The sequence below is a fragment of the Falco naumanni genome, chromosome 6, assembly GCF_017639655.2.
Source record: "Falco naumanni isolate bFalNau1 chromosome 6, bFalNau1.pat, whole genome shotgun sequence".
Classification (NCBI taxonomy): domain Eukaryota; kingdom Metazoa; phylum Chordata; class Aves; order Falconiformes; family Falconidae; genus Falco; species Falco naumanni.
This window is the reverse complement of record NC_054059.1, coordinates 511,470-525,301: the sequence shown is the minus strand read 5'-3', so window position 1 is coordinate 525,301 and position 13,832 is coordinate 511,470. Positions and strand designations below refer to the sequence as shown.

The window sequence follows — 13,832 nt, the reverse complement described above, 5'->3', positions numbered from 1 at the left end:
TGCAACCTTATCAACAGTTACAGAAATAATCTCTACATAAATCTGTGCTACATCATAAAATAAAAAAGTAAAATTTACGTCATAAAATAAAAAAATAAAGTGAAAGTTCAGAGTAATTGCCCAAAAGTCATCTCACATTAGGTTCTAGAGGTCAAAAGTTTCAAAAGCTGCCTTCACCACAGATCATCCTATAAATAAGTTCATATTACAGTGCCAAACACACTCCTGCTTAAGTTCCGCAGCCTATTATTGTTTGATCTATCACCGTTCCTTGAATGTGGATGTTTACTTTAGAGCTATACAGTATACACTCATTAGAGAGCTGTAAAACAAACAGCTGCACTAAACAACAGTAGATGACAGAATCCCACAAAACATTAACTGGGAAATTTGATTATATAACATGACACTAGATTTTCTATGGGGTTTTGCATAAACATCAATGGCCTAGTGTTAGGAAGCACGGGATATTAAGTTAGAGACCTAAAAGTATGCTTTTTAGCTATCTGTAACAGGCAGGTCAGGCAAAAAACATGCAGCATCCAAACTAACGCTGCTTATACCGCCAAAGTGCGTGTTTTAAAATAATACAGTATTTGTTGGCATATTATTTTTCTACAGGATGCATTTTAAGTCATCTTTTATCAGTTCTTCTTCCTTTATGGGTTTGTTACTATTTCATCTCTTTTTGACATATAGGGAATACTTTGATTGCATATACTGATAGCTTTTTCTTATGTTTTTCCCCCATTATGTGCTTTTACCTGCTCTTTCTCCTTCTCTGTTTCTATTTCCTCCTCACTAAGAGCTTCATACCTCATACACAGTGGTTTTCTTAATTATCTTACTATTCCCCAGGTCCCTATCTTCCTGCCCTGCCCCCCCCCCCCCCAAGCTGGAATTTCATCAGGAGTTCTTACTATAAGGAAAACCAACAGGATCAAATCAGCTTCTTTTAGTCTATAAAGCAAATGTAAAAATGAAGTGCAGCTCACACCCTTTGATCAGACCAAAAACAAAGATCAGACAAATGGCATCACCTTTTGTCCAACTGTTCTGTGCTTCTGTTTTTGGCCTCATTTCCATATGAATAGTTATAGTGTCTGATTGTACTATACATACAACCTAAAGCATACAGAGAGAAGAAAGAGTTTATGGCTACATGAAGCAGGATGATACAGTAACTGTGAATCCTCAACCTCTTCTACACAACTTGCTTTTCTTATTGGAGAAACAGAACTGCCATTTCAAAAGTGATTTCTGTACATACATAACAATTACTGCTCATATGATTTCCAACACAGAAACTGTCATTATATAAATTAGATCTGATATTAGGATCTACATTAATTCCTACAAAAAAATCCACATCTCTGAAGTTGCAATTAAACCACGTCACCACAGTTTTAAAAACATGCAGAAATAAAATGGTAGTGGGTCAGATACAAAACAGAGACATAGTAGGAAGTTTGCTAATCAGCATTATTTGTAGCATTTAATGTCTCTTAGGAAAGCATAAAGGAGAAAAAAAATAATTACCTTACTTCAGCTGGTGGATTTTGTGAGTAAGGATTTGCAGAACATGCCAAAATCCTGACTACAGCTCCAGGATGATAAGTTTCCAGAATGTGCACCGCAGTGGGATAAACTGGTTCCTCAAAAGCGAGTTCCACGTAGTCCTGACTACAGAAGGTGGGTGGTGTCCTCTTGAACGGCAGCCGAGCGCTAGGGCAACGATCCCACCAGGTCCCATAAGTTCGAAAGACAGCAGTCTGAGTAAAGTCACCGGAACTAGGGTACACATTTGGAATACCTGCTAAATTCCACATGGTATACGACATGCTGTTTTCACTACCATAGTGTGAGCTGAAATCCAACACTTCTTTGGCATACTGAACTATTTCAACATTGATAGGTAAGGCTCGGGTGTTTGATTCAATAGCCCTCCGGCTGTTCATTTCTCCTCTTGTTGCTGTCCTAGCTCGGCGCCGAAGGCACATGTAGTAAAACATGCTCAGAACTGTTAACATGGGAAACACTGGTGACATCTAGATATGACTTAGGAAGATGTGAAAGGTCATGAGTCCTTTATAAGGTGCATTAACTGCTTGTGGTGTTTTGGAAAGGAGCTGATAAAACAGAATGAATAAACATAGTGAGCAGATAAAACATTCTTAGAAGGCAAACTGTACTCTTTCAAATATCCTCTTAAACAAAAAATACTGCTACTAAAAAATTAATGAACTGTTATATTTTATTTTAAGACATTTAGTTGGAGGCTACTAAGTGTGGCTTCCCATTTACTGTGTTCAAAACAGAGAAGACTAAGAAGAAACATTAGCCAAAACTAGCCCTCGAGCACCAAAAAGACTAACGGTTAAATTCAGCATTATTTTCAGGGATTTATTAAAAGAAAAAATCTTGCACTGACTTATGGAAACAAAATAAAGTATGAAATGAAATGTGGCCCTTGTAGTAAATAACTGTAGAAGAGTATCTGAAGGTACAGCTAAAATTATCTGTAGTTTCATTTTGAAATAGTTAAACTAGAACTGACTTTAAAACAAAGTACTCTGGTACCTAGTAACGCTGCAGCAGTATACAGCTCAACAAAACCTAAGTTACTTCACTGCTTTGTATTTTGCAGTAAGACTGCTCCCAGACCCAATTTATTTAATCTAAAGCTAGCTCAAGTATATCTATATCATCCTACAAACTGGAGAGCAAAAGCACCCTTCTAAGACAGCTCATATAGAAAGTTGGACAGCTACTCCAGCAAATTGTTCCCTATAATTTGTTCCCATAATTTGTGAATTTTTTTTCTAAGAGTGAGAAGAAAGAGTTGGGGCAGTTGATCTAGACCAAAAACTTAACCCATGGCTTCCTGTATCAGGGCACTAGCCTGAAACAGACTCACAAAAATACAGTCATTACCCCTTTAAGTTGTTCATGACAGCATTCACCAATGCTAGAGGGGTCACCAGCCTCCTGAAGGATGCTCAGAATTCATTAACAACATCACCTTCAAGTCAAGCAACAGAGTAAGTCTTCAAAAGAGTCCTGGGCATCAGAAGCAGAAGTCCCCACAGAAAGCATTTTCCTTCTAATAAGAGAAAATATTTTCATTTATGTAACAATTCAGTTAAACACAAAATGTACTAGATCTGCAATACTGCCAGGCCATCTAAAAAATAAACACAAAACATACTAATAATTAAGGATATTGATGTGTTTTAAACACTCTACATCACATCAGAAGTAAAACAAACAAGCAAGCAGGTTTAACAATTAGAAAAAGCCAAGGTAAAAGTAAGCCTCTTTACTAAAGTTTTCTATTTACAACGAAGAAATATTTACAGCTGAATGCTGTCTTCAGCACACAAGCGCTGTATCATATTCCCTACTAATAAAGATCCTCTTACATATGCTTGTCCCATATTGATCAGCTGGTCTGTACCTGCATGATATAAACCATTAGATTTACTTACACACAGAAAAACATGGAACATACTCTCTGATTTCTGCCAGCAGTACACAACACACTTGGGCAATAACACTGCACTCCAGAATTCACATCCTCCAGTATCACAAACTGTTTCTCACCAACTGGCCTTCTGATTAACTTGCTCACCAGCTTTACTAGGAAAGAGTATGGAGTAATGCCCGTAACCCAATAGAGGCCAAAACAGGGATGACTAAGCATGTCTCAGAATAGAATACATGTTTCTTCAGCAGCCTGTACTGGAATTGCCAGTTAGTTTATCACAGGGTACATACTGTGGTAATCACTGAACCAACAGAGGCAACTTCTATTGCAGAACACGCATCAAACGACAACTAACGATGCCTCACATTGCTTGGCAGACAAACCACATATTTAATGTCTGCAATGGGTACAAGTAAGACCACACTTCATATAGAGTTTTTGGAAGCATAAGCTTAGAGTAGGGCCAAAAATTAAACAAATAGAGACGAATCAAAGTGACTTTTGTATGCCTCTATATAAATCCACTGTGCACATTTCTTGGACAAACTGCTTGTTTCCCATAGTCACAAAGTGCTTGTACAAACCGCTCGCTCTCACTTGAACACTGCCAACAAGGCAGCGCTTGTGGTAACAGATAAGGACAGGCTGCACTATTTGACCCTCTCACTCGTGACAGCAAGAAAGTTTACTGAAGAAGTGTTCACTTCTCACTTTCTTGCCTCTTCTATTATTAGCTCCTTGTTCAGTTCCTGTCCTTCATTCAGTTTCACGTTGACATAGCTGTCAACAACATAAATTACTCCTGACATTCCATGCAGGAGGGAATGCATAAGAAGATATGTTGGATTCGCTTCAAGCTCTCCTGGAATGCCAAAACCCAATAATGTCACATTTCCCCCAAACATCCTGTAGAACCACCTTTTAGAAAAGGCACTGTGGAAAAAACAGCACAACCCCCAATCTCTCCTCCTTAAGAAAAACCCACCCAAAAGACCCAAAAGAAACAACTCCAAACTGAAAACTGTTTTTTTATCTTTTCAGCATAGAGTTGCTGTAAATTGCAAGTGAAGATTGCCAATACATTCTCCTTCTGGATTTTTCCCTCTTAAAAAGAAAAATCTATTTAGAGAATATGCCAACAAACATTAAACCCCAACAAGCTTACTCTGCTGTCAAGCCCTGGCATTACACATAGACCAGCATATACACCAGCTTCTATCTCAAAATTTCACCAATTAACACAGTTTGAAGGCTGCTCCATGGAAATTCTGGCTTTACAGAGCTCAATTTTAAGAGTCATTCAGCTGGGGCACTTCAAGATCAGGTGCGAATCACTTATTTCACACAGGCATCCTACACAACTTCCTATCTGCACTGCAAACTCCAGGCTTCCTCTGGCCACAGCCCAGAGCTCTTACAGCACTGTTGTAAAAATCAGCTTGTCAAAGTGCAGCATAACTGCTGCTCAGTTCAGAGCTGTACATCAGCTAGCTGCCCAGTTTAAGTCAGGTCCAACAAAGCAGATAATGGAAAATCTGCTGCATGATTTCAAGTTAGCAGAAACGTTAATGTGGGTCATTCCCCCTCTACCGACTTGATGATTCATAAAGACTGCAAAAAACTGGTATCCCCAACACTGATGGCACTTTGTCATTTTTGGCTGCCATTGGTAAACAGGCTCAAAAGTAAACAGGAAGAAACAGGGAAGAGCATACAGTTTTCCTAAAAATGTATTAGTCTCAATAATACAAGTGGAGGTAAATTAATTTTAAAGAGTTAAACATAGGATTTAGTAGTTTATAACAAGTATGAGGAAACGAAACTATTATAAAAGAAGGATAAATAAGCATTAGGACTACAAAACAAATAGTAACTCTTAGCATTTTAGAAGAAGCATTAAGAATTGTGTGAAGTTAAAAGACCAATGAAAAATTGCTCAGGAGGTTAAAGGATAATAAGCTACTGAAAGAACTACATTAAACACAGATCAGCAGGGCCAGATCATATAGAGAGATTTTTTTCAGGAACTACTACAGGTCAAGCTGATTTCCAACTAAAAGGATTTGACTTTTTTTTTTTTTTTTAAGTTAAAAAAAGGAAAAAGGCAGACTCAGGCCTATGCAAAGCATCATGATAAACACCTCTGGAGCGCAGTTGTTCATGTAATGTGAACTTTACGTGGAAAACTCCTCCTTCCCACAAACTGCTGAATTATTTTTAAGAGATTCTATGCAACTTGCAACTATATATATAAGCCTATGCAACTATACCTTCCAATCTCTGCCACCACGTTTGGCCTGTTGTATATTATTCATTTTCTTTTGTACAGGCATAATTATGCCAATCTGAAGCTTAATAAAGGTTTCTTTAAAACTTTACCTTATTGTCCTCCTCCCAGGCAGCAGCCTTTCTTTCATATAACAATTTTTTTTCTGTCCAGATATCATTAAATGGACTAATACGGTGCTAACACCAGGATCTTCAGCGACCACCACAGATGGCGTTAACTGTTTGTTTAGAAACAAAAAGCAATATGCTATGAACATACAGTGATGTTGTGAGGTGCTGCCCTATGCCTACATGCCCATTTTGCACTTCCAGGCTGAATCCCATCCCCAGCCTCTCTGGGGGCTGCCTGAGCTGTGTCCCCACCCCACCTCATGACCCACACAGACCCATCTCTCTCTGTCTCACAGCCACCTCTCAAGCTAGCACTGCTGGGGAGCCAGATGAGTCCTGGGACTCATCCAGCCAGACACCAACCACTGCTGCAAGCAAGCGTAGTTTTCAGTCTGTTCATCACCCCAAACCAAATCACTGCCAGACACCATGAAGTCTGGCTCAAGGATGCAATGAAACTACAAGAGCCCCAAGTCAGACCAGCTCAAAGAGCCATGGAAATGCTAACTCTGCTTTTACAAGACAGACAGGACTTCAGAGAACCAGACTGGACTAGACCTGGAATAAAACTTTTGTAAGAGACAGAGAGAGATATGCTACTTTCTTTCAAAATACATTAGAGCCCAACACATTATTTATAATCTCTCATATTCAGTCCATTATTTAATTGACAGCTATCTCAATTATACAAATTCCCTTTTTCTATTATGATTAAGCGTTCTTCCCTTTCTGTACGTATAGCATGAAGTCTTCTAAGACTGTAATTCACCATTTCCTTCTTTCCAACACAACAAACCTTGATAAAGGAAAATGTCCTATGCTTTCTGGACAGACTTTATGGGAAGAGGCATTAATTAAACTAAAGCATTCAAAACCCCTGGAACTCTTCAGTTTATTTTGCCTCTTTTTACAGGGACTTTATGTACAGAAATCTGTTTTTCAGCTTCCAAGCAATGCATCTTGTTAATGATTATTTTACCTATTCATTTTGGTTGTTTTTGCAAATGCAGCTCTCTAGTACTTACAATTCCATCCCATGAGAGCAGAAACAAGACAGTGACACAGTTATTCACCAACCAGAGTGCTGAGAAACGGTGGGAAATACACAGAAAAATACTGGGGATTTGGAGGGGCTACAGGTGAAGGATGCATGTAAAAACATAAAAAGTAACAAATATTAGGCAAAGAAAAAAATGAAAGACGGCATATTTAATCCCTGAGCTGTCCCTGGCAAAGCATGTGTTAAACGAAGAGTTCATACTACTTCAAGAGAGGCAAAGGCTGTCTGTATACAAGTCATGTGTACACCAGTTTGATTTTTAAAGCCGGAGAGGTAGTAATTCCTCTTTATACCAGCTTTGCTTATCTCACACTTGGGAGTACTGTGCAGACTTTTCTCTCATTTGACTATAAAAGAAACATCAACATTGACAAATTACAAAGAATGTATAAATGACAAAAACATTTGATTGTACTATCTCTGAAGAAAGATTAATGCAATATAATATACGTGTCTTAAATAAGATGGTAAATAGGAAATCTCTTAAACTTATCTTTGTACATTAATGCACAGAGGGAATACTGGATCCTTTCGTTACAGGCTAAACCAGAGTATTTTTACCACAGGTTAGCATCTCTCACTATTAATTACCTAATTATACCAACATCTACACTCAACTTGCTGAAAACAGAGGCTAATATTAATTAAAAATTAGTAAGGTCTTACAGCATACTTTAAATTCAGGCCCCACTTGCTGTGTCTCTTCCTGTAATGTGTTCTCGCACTAAAACAGCCATTTTACACATTTGCAACTTGGAAATTATCAGTTTGAAAAAAACCTGGAACATAATGACAATTCTATCTTTTTAAAAATCTCACTTGTGTTGCTGGCATGAGCATCAAAACATGCAAACCCCAAGAATTTCAGGTTCCTTCACTGACTGCTTGCTCCTGCCTGCTAGGACCAAACTCATCGTGTGGTTTAGCATCGGCGTACAATGGAGACAGAAGTTCCTTAGGCATCTATTACACGCTCCAGGTCACCGCCCTGGCTTGTGGGGGTTGTCTTCACACACAACAGAAATTTTTTTATCAATATGGGTAAATCACCAGGTAGGCCCTTTTAAAAATGACTAGTTCTACACAAAGCCTACAGTTACCAACACTAAAGCATGTCATTCTGACCAGCTGTGCTTCCAGCTACGGGGAAACTCTCCTCCTCACACCAACAATCATAATCATAAAAAAATTAAATATCCCCATTCAATACTACTTTCAATATGCAGTGCAAGTGCATTCGTCTTCTCATTCTTCTCTTCAGAAGTCGCACTACCTCTCCAGGCAGCCATACCCCGTGCGGCACTCACCGGCTGCCTCCTCCCCTCACCGCGGCCAGGCCCGCAGCTGCCGCCCGCCGCCCGCGCAGACAGCGCGCAGGTACCGCTGCGCGGGACTGGCGGCACCCCCGGGCGCGCACCGCAACGCGGGGGATTAAACACCCCAGCTACGCCGCGGCCCGTCCTGCCGCGCTACGAGGGGGCAACGGGGCAACACGGTGTAACTGGTGTGACGGAAGAGGGACGGCGCGGCAGCCGGCACCCTGGGCGCGCCCGCCGCGGGCTGGCACCACTCCCCCGCTCCCGGGGCCGCCCCTCCCGCCGCGCTCCGCCTCCTCCCCCCCCCCCCACCCCGGGGTTTCGCACCCCCCCGAGCCCACACGCCCTCCGCCGGCAAGGCCCTTCCCCCGGGCAGGTCTAGCCCAGGCCCGCGGGCACCAGTGCGGCACCCCCAGCCTGAGGCCGTCGGCGCTGCCCGGTGTCGGCGCTGCCCTCCGGGTTCCGTCCCCGAGGCGCACACAGGAGCCCGCCCCGGGCCCGCCAACCACCGCCGGGGCAAGGTCCGGCCCCCGCCTCCGCCGAGCGGGTGGGCACGCACAGCCGGCCGCGCGGCACCGGCAACTGCACCGGGCTGCTCCCGGGCCCGGCGCCGCTGCCAGGCCAGGCAGGGACGCCGAGGGGGGAACCCGGCACCTGCAGCCCCACTGAGGCGACCCCCTCCCGCGGGTGCATCCCGAAGGGAGGGGCCCCGGTAGGCAGCGCGGCCCCCCCGCCCGAGCGGAGCCGCCACCCTACCCCGTCCGGAGGGCGGAGCAGCCCGGGCCGCGCGCCGCCGCCGCGCCAGGAGCCGCCGGAAGCCCCGCACGGCCGCGAGGGCGGGGCGCCGTGAGGGCGGGGCCGCGGGCTGCGCGTGCCCGCGCCTGAGCGCGGGGCGGGACGTTGCAGCCGTGGCGGGCGGCGGGTACCCCTCGACGGGAGCGCTGGGCTCGGCCCGGCCCGGCCTGGCCACCCCGGCCGCGTGTTAACCGCAGAGTGAAGCGCAGGGCGGCGGGGGGTCACTGCTGCGTTACCGTTTGTGATTCGCTCCACTCGGCCTGTTGTCGTTCTACCTCTGCGGCTGCGAAGGGCTGCGGCGAGGCGCGCGCTGCGACCTCCTCTGGAAGCCCGCCTGCCCTTGGCAAGCCCCGGCCTGGTCTCTCCCAAAGACTTATGAACTATCACCCTAGTCCCAGCCCTAGCCCCAGCCCAGCCGGGTCATGCTTCCTAGTCCCCGGCATGTCATAAGGGCTGCCCTGATTTTAATTGATCTTAATGAGCACTTGCTCCAGAAAATTGCACTGCCTCTTGGGTCCCTAACTGCCATATTGCAAAGGAAGTGTCATGGTTTGCCGCAATATCCTTTAATTTGGTATGCATGCCCAGGCATTTATGCTTTCAGCCTCTGCTTCCGATTCCAGCTCCTGCAAGGATCACCGAAATTACCACCGGCCCCTCGAGGCTTCTCACTGCTCCAGCGCGCTCCGTGCTGGGCGGCACCTGGGGCCATTCAGTTGTGGTAGAAAATGCAGATTTCAACCAGGTGGTCAAGAAATAAATATAAAAATCCATAAAATATTGAAAATACTTGCTATCTAAGGTACTATTTGTATAATGCTTTAATATAAATTCTATACATCTATATGATATATATTAATATATAAATTGAGGATAGAATGCTGCTCTGTTGCCAGCTGTAGTGGCAGACAGGCCACTGCACAGCCCTGCTTTCCACAAGCAGGCATGCCAGGGTGACCAGTTTATAGGCAATTCATATACCTGCATGCACATGTGTGTGTGCATGCAGAAATACACATACATAGGTACGCTTTTTATATGCATAAGATGCACTGTACCATTTTAAAGTAACAATTTACGCCCAACTTTTAAGGCACTGCTTCTACGGAAGAGGAAGGTAGGCTCTTCAGGTTCCAGTGCCAGTGTAGTAGTGTGCCTTTCTTCATTTAGCCTCACTTCTGTCCTACAGGCCAGGGCTAGTTACAGAGTGCTTATAGAAGTGCTTTCAACAGTCAACTTCCCAGGCAGTGGCCACCTCAAAATTTGAATTCATAATGCAAAAAACCCCAAACTGGAAATAAGACTATCAGTAAGTTTGATGAGTCAGAAAATAAGTTAGGTATGAAGCTGAGTTTTTGTGTTTTATTTTGTTTATGTTATTGTTTTCATTTTTGGTTTTGTACATATCATATCCTCCCTTTCCAAATGAAATTAAGAGAAAGGGAACACTTGGAAGGCACAATTTATCTAAATTATTTAAGGCTTCTACTTTAGCATTAAATATATCACCTAAGAATAAAAGCATAAAAGCATAAAAGTTGCCATTTCTATTTGATACATTCTATTTGATTGATTGAAAGAAAAAGCAGGCAACTAGTTGACATAGCTGTACAGAGGTCTATGTTTGGCCAAATCATTCCTATTCTATTCTGTGTTTATTTTAAGACTGTATTGAGATTGAGTTCTGCATCAGTGCAGAAGATAGGTGGATACAAGAAGTTTTTCTCTCAGGCCACTCATCTGCCAGCTCACAAAGGCTGGAATTATCACAAATACATTGTACTTAAATTTAGCTTTTTAAAAGTTACGTGTTTGATGTAGTCTGCTAGGCTTATTCTATAATTCATGGGGAGATGTATACCTTCAGGTGATACAGCCTATCCCATTCACTCCTATGACAGGTGCCTAAGATACACAGAAGATACTGATGTTTGGAGGTATACCTCTCTCCACTTAGCATAGATCATCCCCAGGCTTTCACGAACACATCCTTACCAAATGCACGAATACATCCTTACCAAGCTAGACAAACTGCAGAACCAACTTAATTGTTATTCACAGAGAGGCTGTCAAACAGCAGGTATCATTTTAAAACTACAGACTAGTGTTTATTGAAGGGGACAGAGGATGCTGAGTGACAGTGTCCTTTTTGTCTGGGCTGCTGTCTCAAATTCAAACTATGTGCATTCAAAATGTGCTCCAAATTACTGTCAAATTGTCATTCCACAGCCTTTGTAAAAATCAATTGATGACCTATTTTTATTCAACAGTTATACACATCTGGAGCTGACAGATAATTTTTAGTGAGCTATGGCACATAAACAATTTATACATATTTCTATATACACATCAGCAGTAAAACTAGGCATAGAGTATGTTCCAGAAATGGTCCTCTGTGTTGAAAGGAAATACACTGGTAGAACAGTACAGGAAGCCTATTTGTAAAATAACAGTGAGACTTATTTTCTGTGTGTTTATCAAACTTTGTAATCATCAAATTCATGTCTTAACAGCATCCTGCTTCTCCTTCAGCTTTTGCTCATCATGATAAATAGTGCCATGGCTCGCCCATTAGGGGGAAATTGTACTGAAGTCAGTAGGAATATTGTTATTTCAAAATTAGGTATAAAGAGTGGAAAGGCCATATAACTGGTATGGTTAAATGTGATTAAGTTATGTCTGTGTCTATACCAAAGGCACATAAGGGAGTGGTATGGCTAGTGACATTTAAATTACTTTTGACTCCCAAGACTGTGGCTGGGTCTTGGATCCACAGTCAGGTACTTCAACTCACTTGTCACCACAAGGTACCATTGTGACGATGGATAAAGATGTCCAGAGGGAAAGTTTCTGTAGGAGGTAGTAGAGATTCCACCACATCAGCTGTTGTGTTTGGTGGTTGGAGATCCAAGACTCTTTTATGTTCTGCACTCCCAGAAAATGTCCAGATCCACTTTTCCAGGCAAGGTGGTCATTGAAAAAGCATATGTAGCAAAGGGATTTTTAGTGAGAATGAAGAATCTGCTGATCAAGCCGTGAAGCTTACCTGAGCACTTGGTAAAAAGTTAGGAAACAGCTCCTCCTGAGAACAGGGTAGCACTTCAGTTTGGAAAAAAAAAAAAAAAAGAGGTCTCTGTTGCGATTTCTAACTTATGGGTTGAGAAAACGTTTTGTAAATAAACAAATCATGAAAAAACTACCTGGCTTGTAAGTCATCAGTTCCTGTTCCCAGCAGGAAACTGATCTGAATTACTTTATCACTTTGCAAAGCTTTGTATTTTGAAGTTTTAAACTGAACCCTAAAAAATAATGAAATAATTTAAATCAGTGAGTTATTTTTAATACAACAAACTTAACCAAGTGTTAACTGCAAAGCAGCATTGAGTGCATATGCCTAACACCAGTGCCATTGGTGTGAATTGTTCTCTCTGGCTTCCCCTGCATCCCAGGATATTAGCCCAGCATGGGAAAATCACACTGCCTCTTGGACTGGCTTTTCTGCTTTTTGGTATGTGAAATTACATCTATTCCTTGAAGTGGAAAAGAAAGTATACTAAGTCAATGAGACTCCTCACTGAGTAAATTTAAACATGTTTGTAGGTGTTTCCAAGAGCCAGGCCTAACAAGTTGTTGGTTTCTGTGTCAGCTTGAACTCTTTTTTTTTTCCAGAGCAAATTTTTTATTCCCTGTGGGTCTTTTTTTCCCATGTAACAGTATTTTGCGTAGCATCCTCTCTCAGCTATGCTTGATGAAAATTCCATACTGCATAGTTAATTGTATTTGCTGTATTTTATCTTTATTTTCCTGTATTTTTATTAAAAGATAAAGAGCAGAATATGACATAGTACAAATATGTGCTTAAATTTTATACACAATTACTACTGCAGTATTTTATATGTATGTCTGCTACTTGACACTGGTTCTTGATAGGTCACACAGAATTTAGACTATAGACTCACTGGGGCAAAGGAGATGTCTTGCCATGTCTCCTCTGAAGTACCCAGTATACATTATCAAATTCTATAACAATAACAGCTTCAGCATTTGAATGGCTGAGCACTGACTGCCCTTACTGTGGAAGCACTCCACATGATATGTAATTAGGCTTTAAGAAAAAAGCATACAGAACGAGAAAATCCTAATTCATCAAAATACACTATTACCTGGACATATCATGATTAAAAATCTTTCCTCTTTCCTTTTTGTCTTTCCACAGAAATATGAGCAATAATCCTAAAGCCTGAAAAGGATGTGCTGACTGAAGTCTTCATGAGGTTTTTAATGAGGATTAGGGAATCTGAGATAGTAAAATCTACTGTATACAAGGAGGTTGTTGTGCAAGATTATCCAGACAAGTTTTAAATCAGAATCCTTTGTCAGCAGCAGTAGGATCCAGTAAGGATAATATGCTAATTTTAATGAGCGATAGGCTTCATATAGGGATCTAAAGAGACAGAGATAGATACAACCTTATTAAGCTTTTCTGTTGACACTGCACAGCTTGTTACTGCATTCAATTGAAATTTTAGAGTGTGAATATAAAACCTGTATAACATTTTAGCAAGATATACAGTAACATTGAAACCTGAATAACAATTGAAAGAATAAGTAGGAAATTCCCTTAGCCCTTGGGCTACCACCATTTTTCTATTCCAGCAGACAAGTAAATGCTCTAGGTGTCTATGCCATAAAAACTTTCCCAGAGGCAATTCTGGCAAATCACCTACTTTCTTCAAACCGGACCCCTTGCTTTAACCTTCTGAATGTCAGATTT

General features: G+C 41.9%; 1 protein-coding gene across 8 annotated transcripts in view; it reads right to left on the bottom strand.

Annotated features, from left to right (window-relative positions):
* FBXL4 (F-box and leucine rich repeat protein 4) overlaps positions 1–9,103 on the bottom strand; it is a 71,858-nt gene extending 62,755 nt beyond the window's left edge. For 3 of the 8 annotated variants that reach the window (XM_040597217.1, XM_040597222.1, XM_040597223.1), the window contains exons 1-3: positions 3,489–5,823; positions 2,935–3,103; positions 1,540–2,129 (exon numbers count right to left, since the gene is read on the bottom strand). In XM_040597217.1, the coding sequence (XP_040453151.1) occupies positions 1,540–2,048 (509 nt within the window). In that variant the 5' untranslated portion in view covers positions 2,049–2,129; positions 2,935–3,103; positions 3,489–5,823. Of the gene's footprint in view, positions 1–1,539; positions 2,130–2,934; positions 3,104–3,488; positions 5,824–5,866; positions 5,995–6,912; positions 8,495–9,019 lie in introns of those variants that run through there. The other 5 variants (XM_040597220.1, XM_040597219.1, XM_040597218.1 and 2 more) reach the window with 5 other exon arrangements.
* Positions 9,104–13,832: the final 4,729 nt, after the last annotated feature.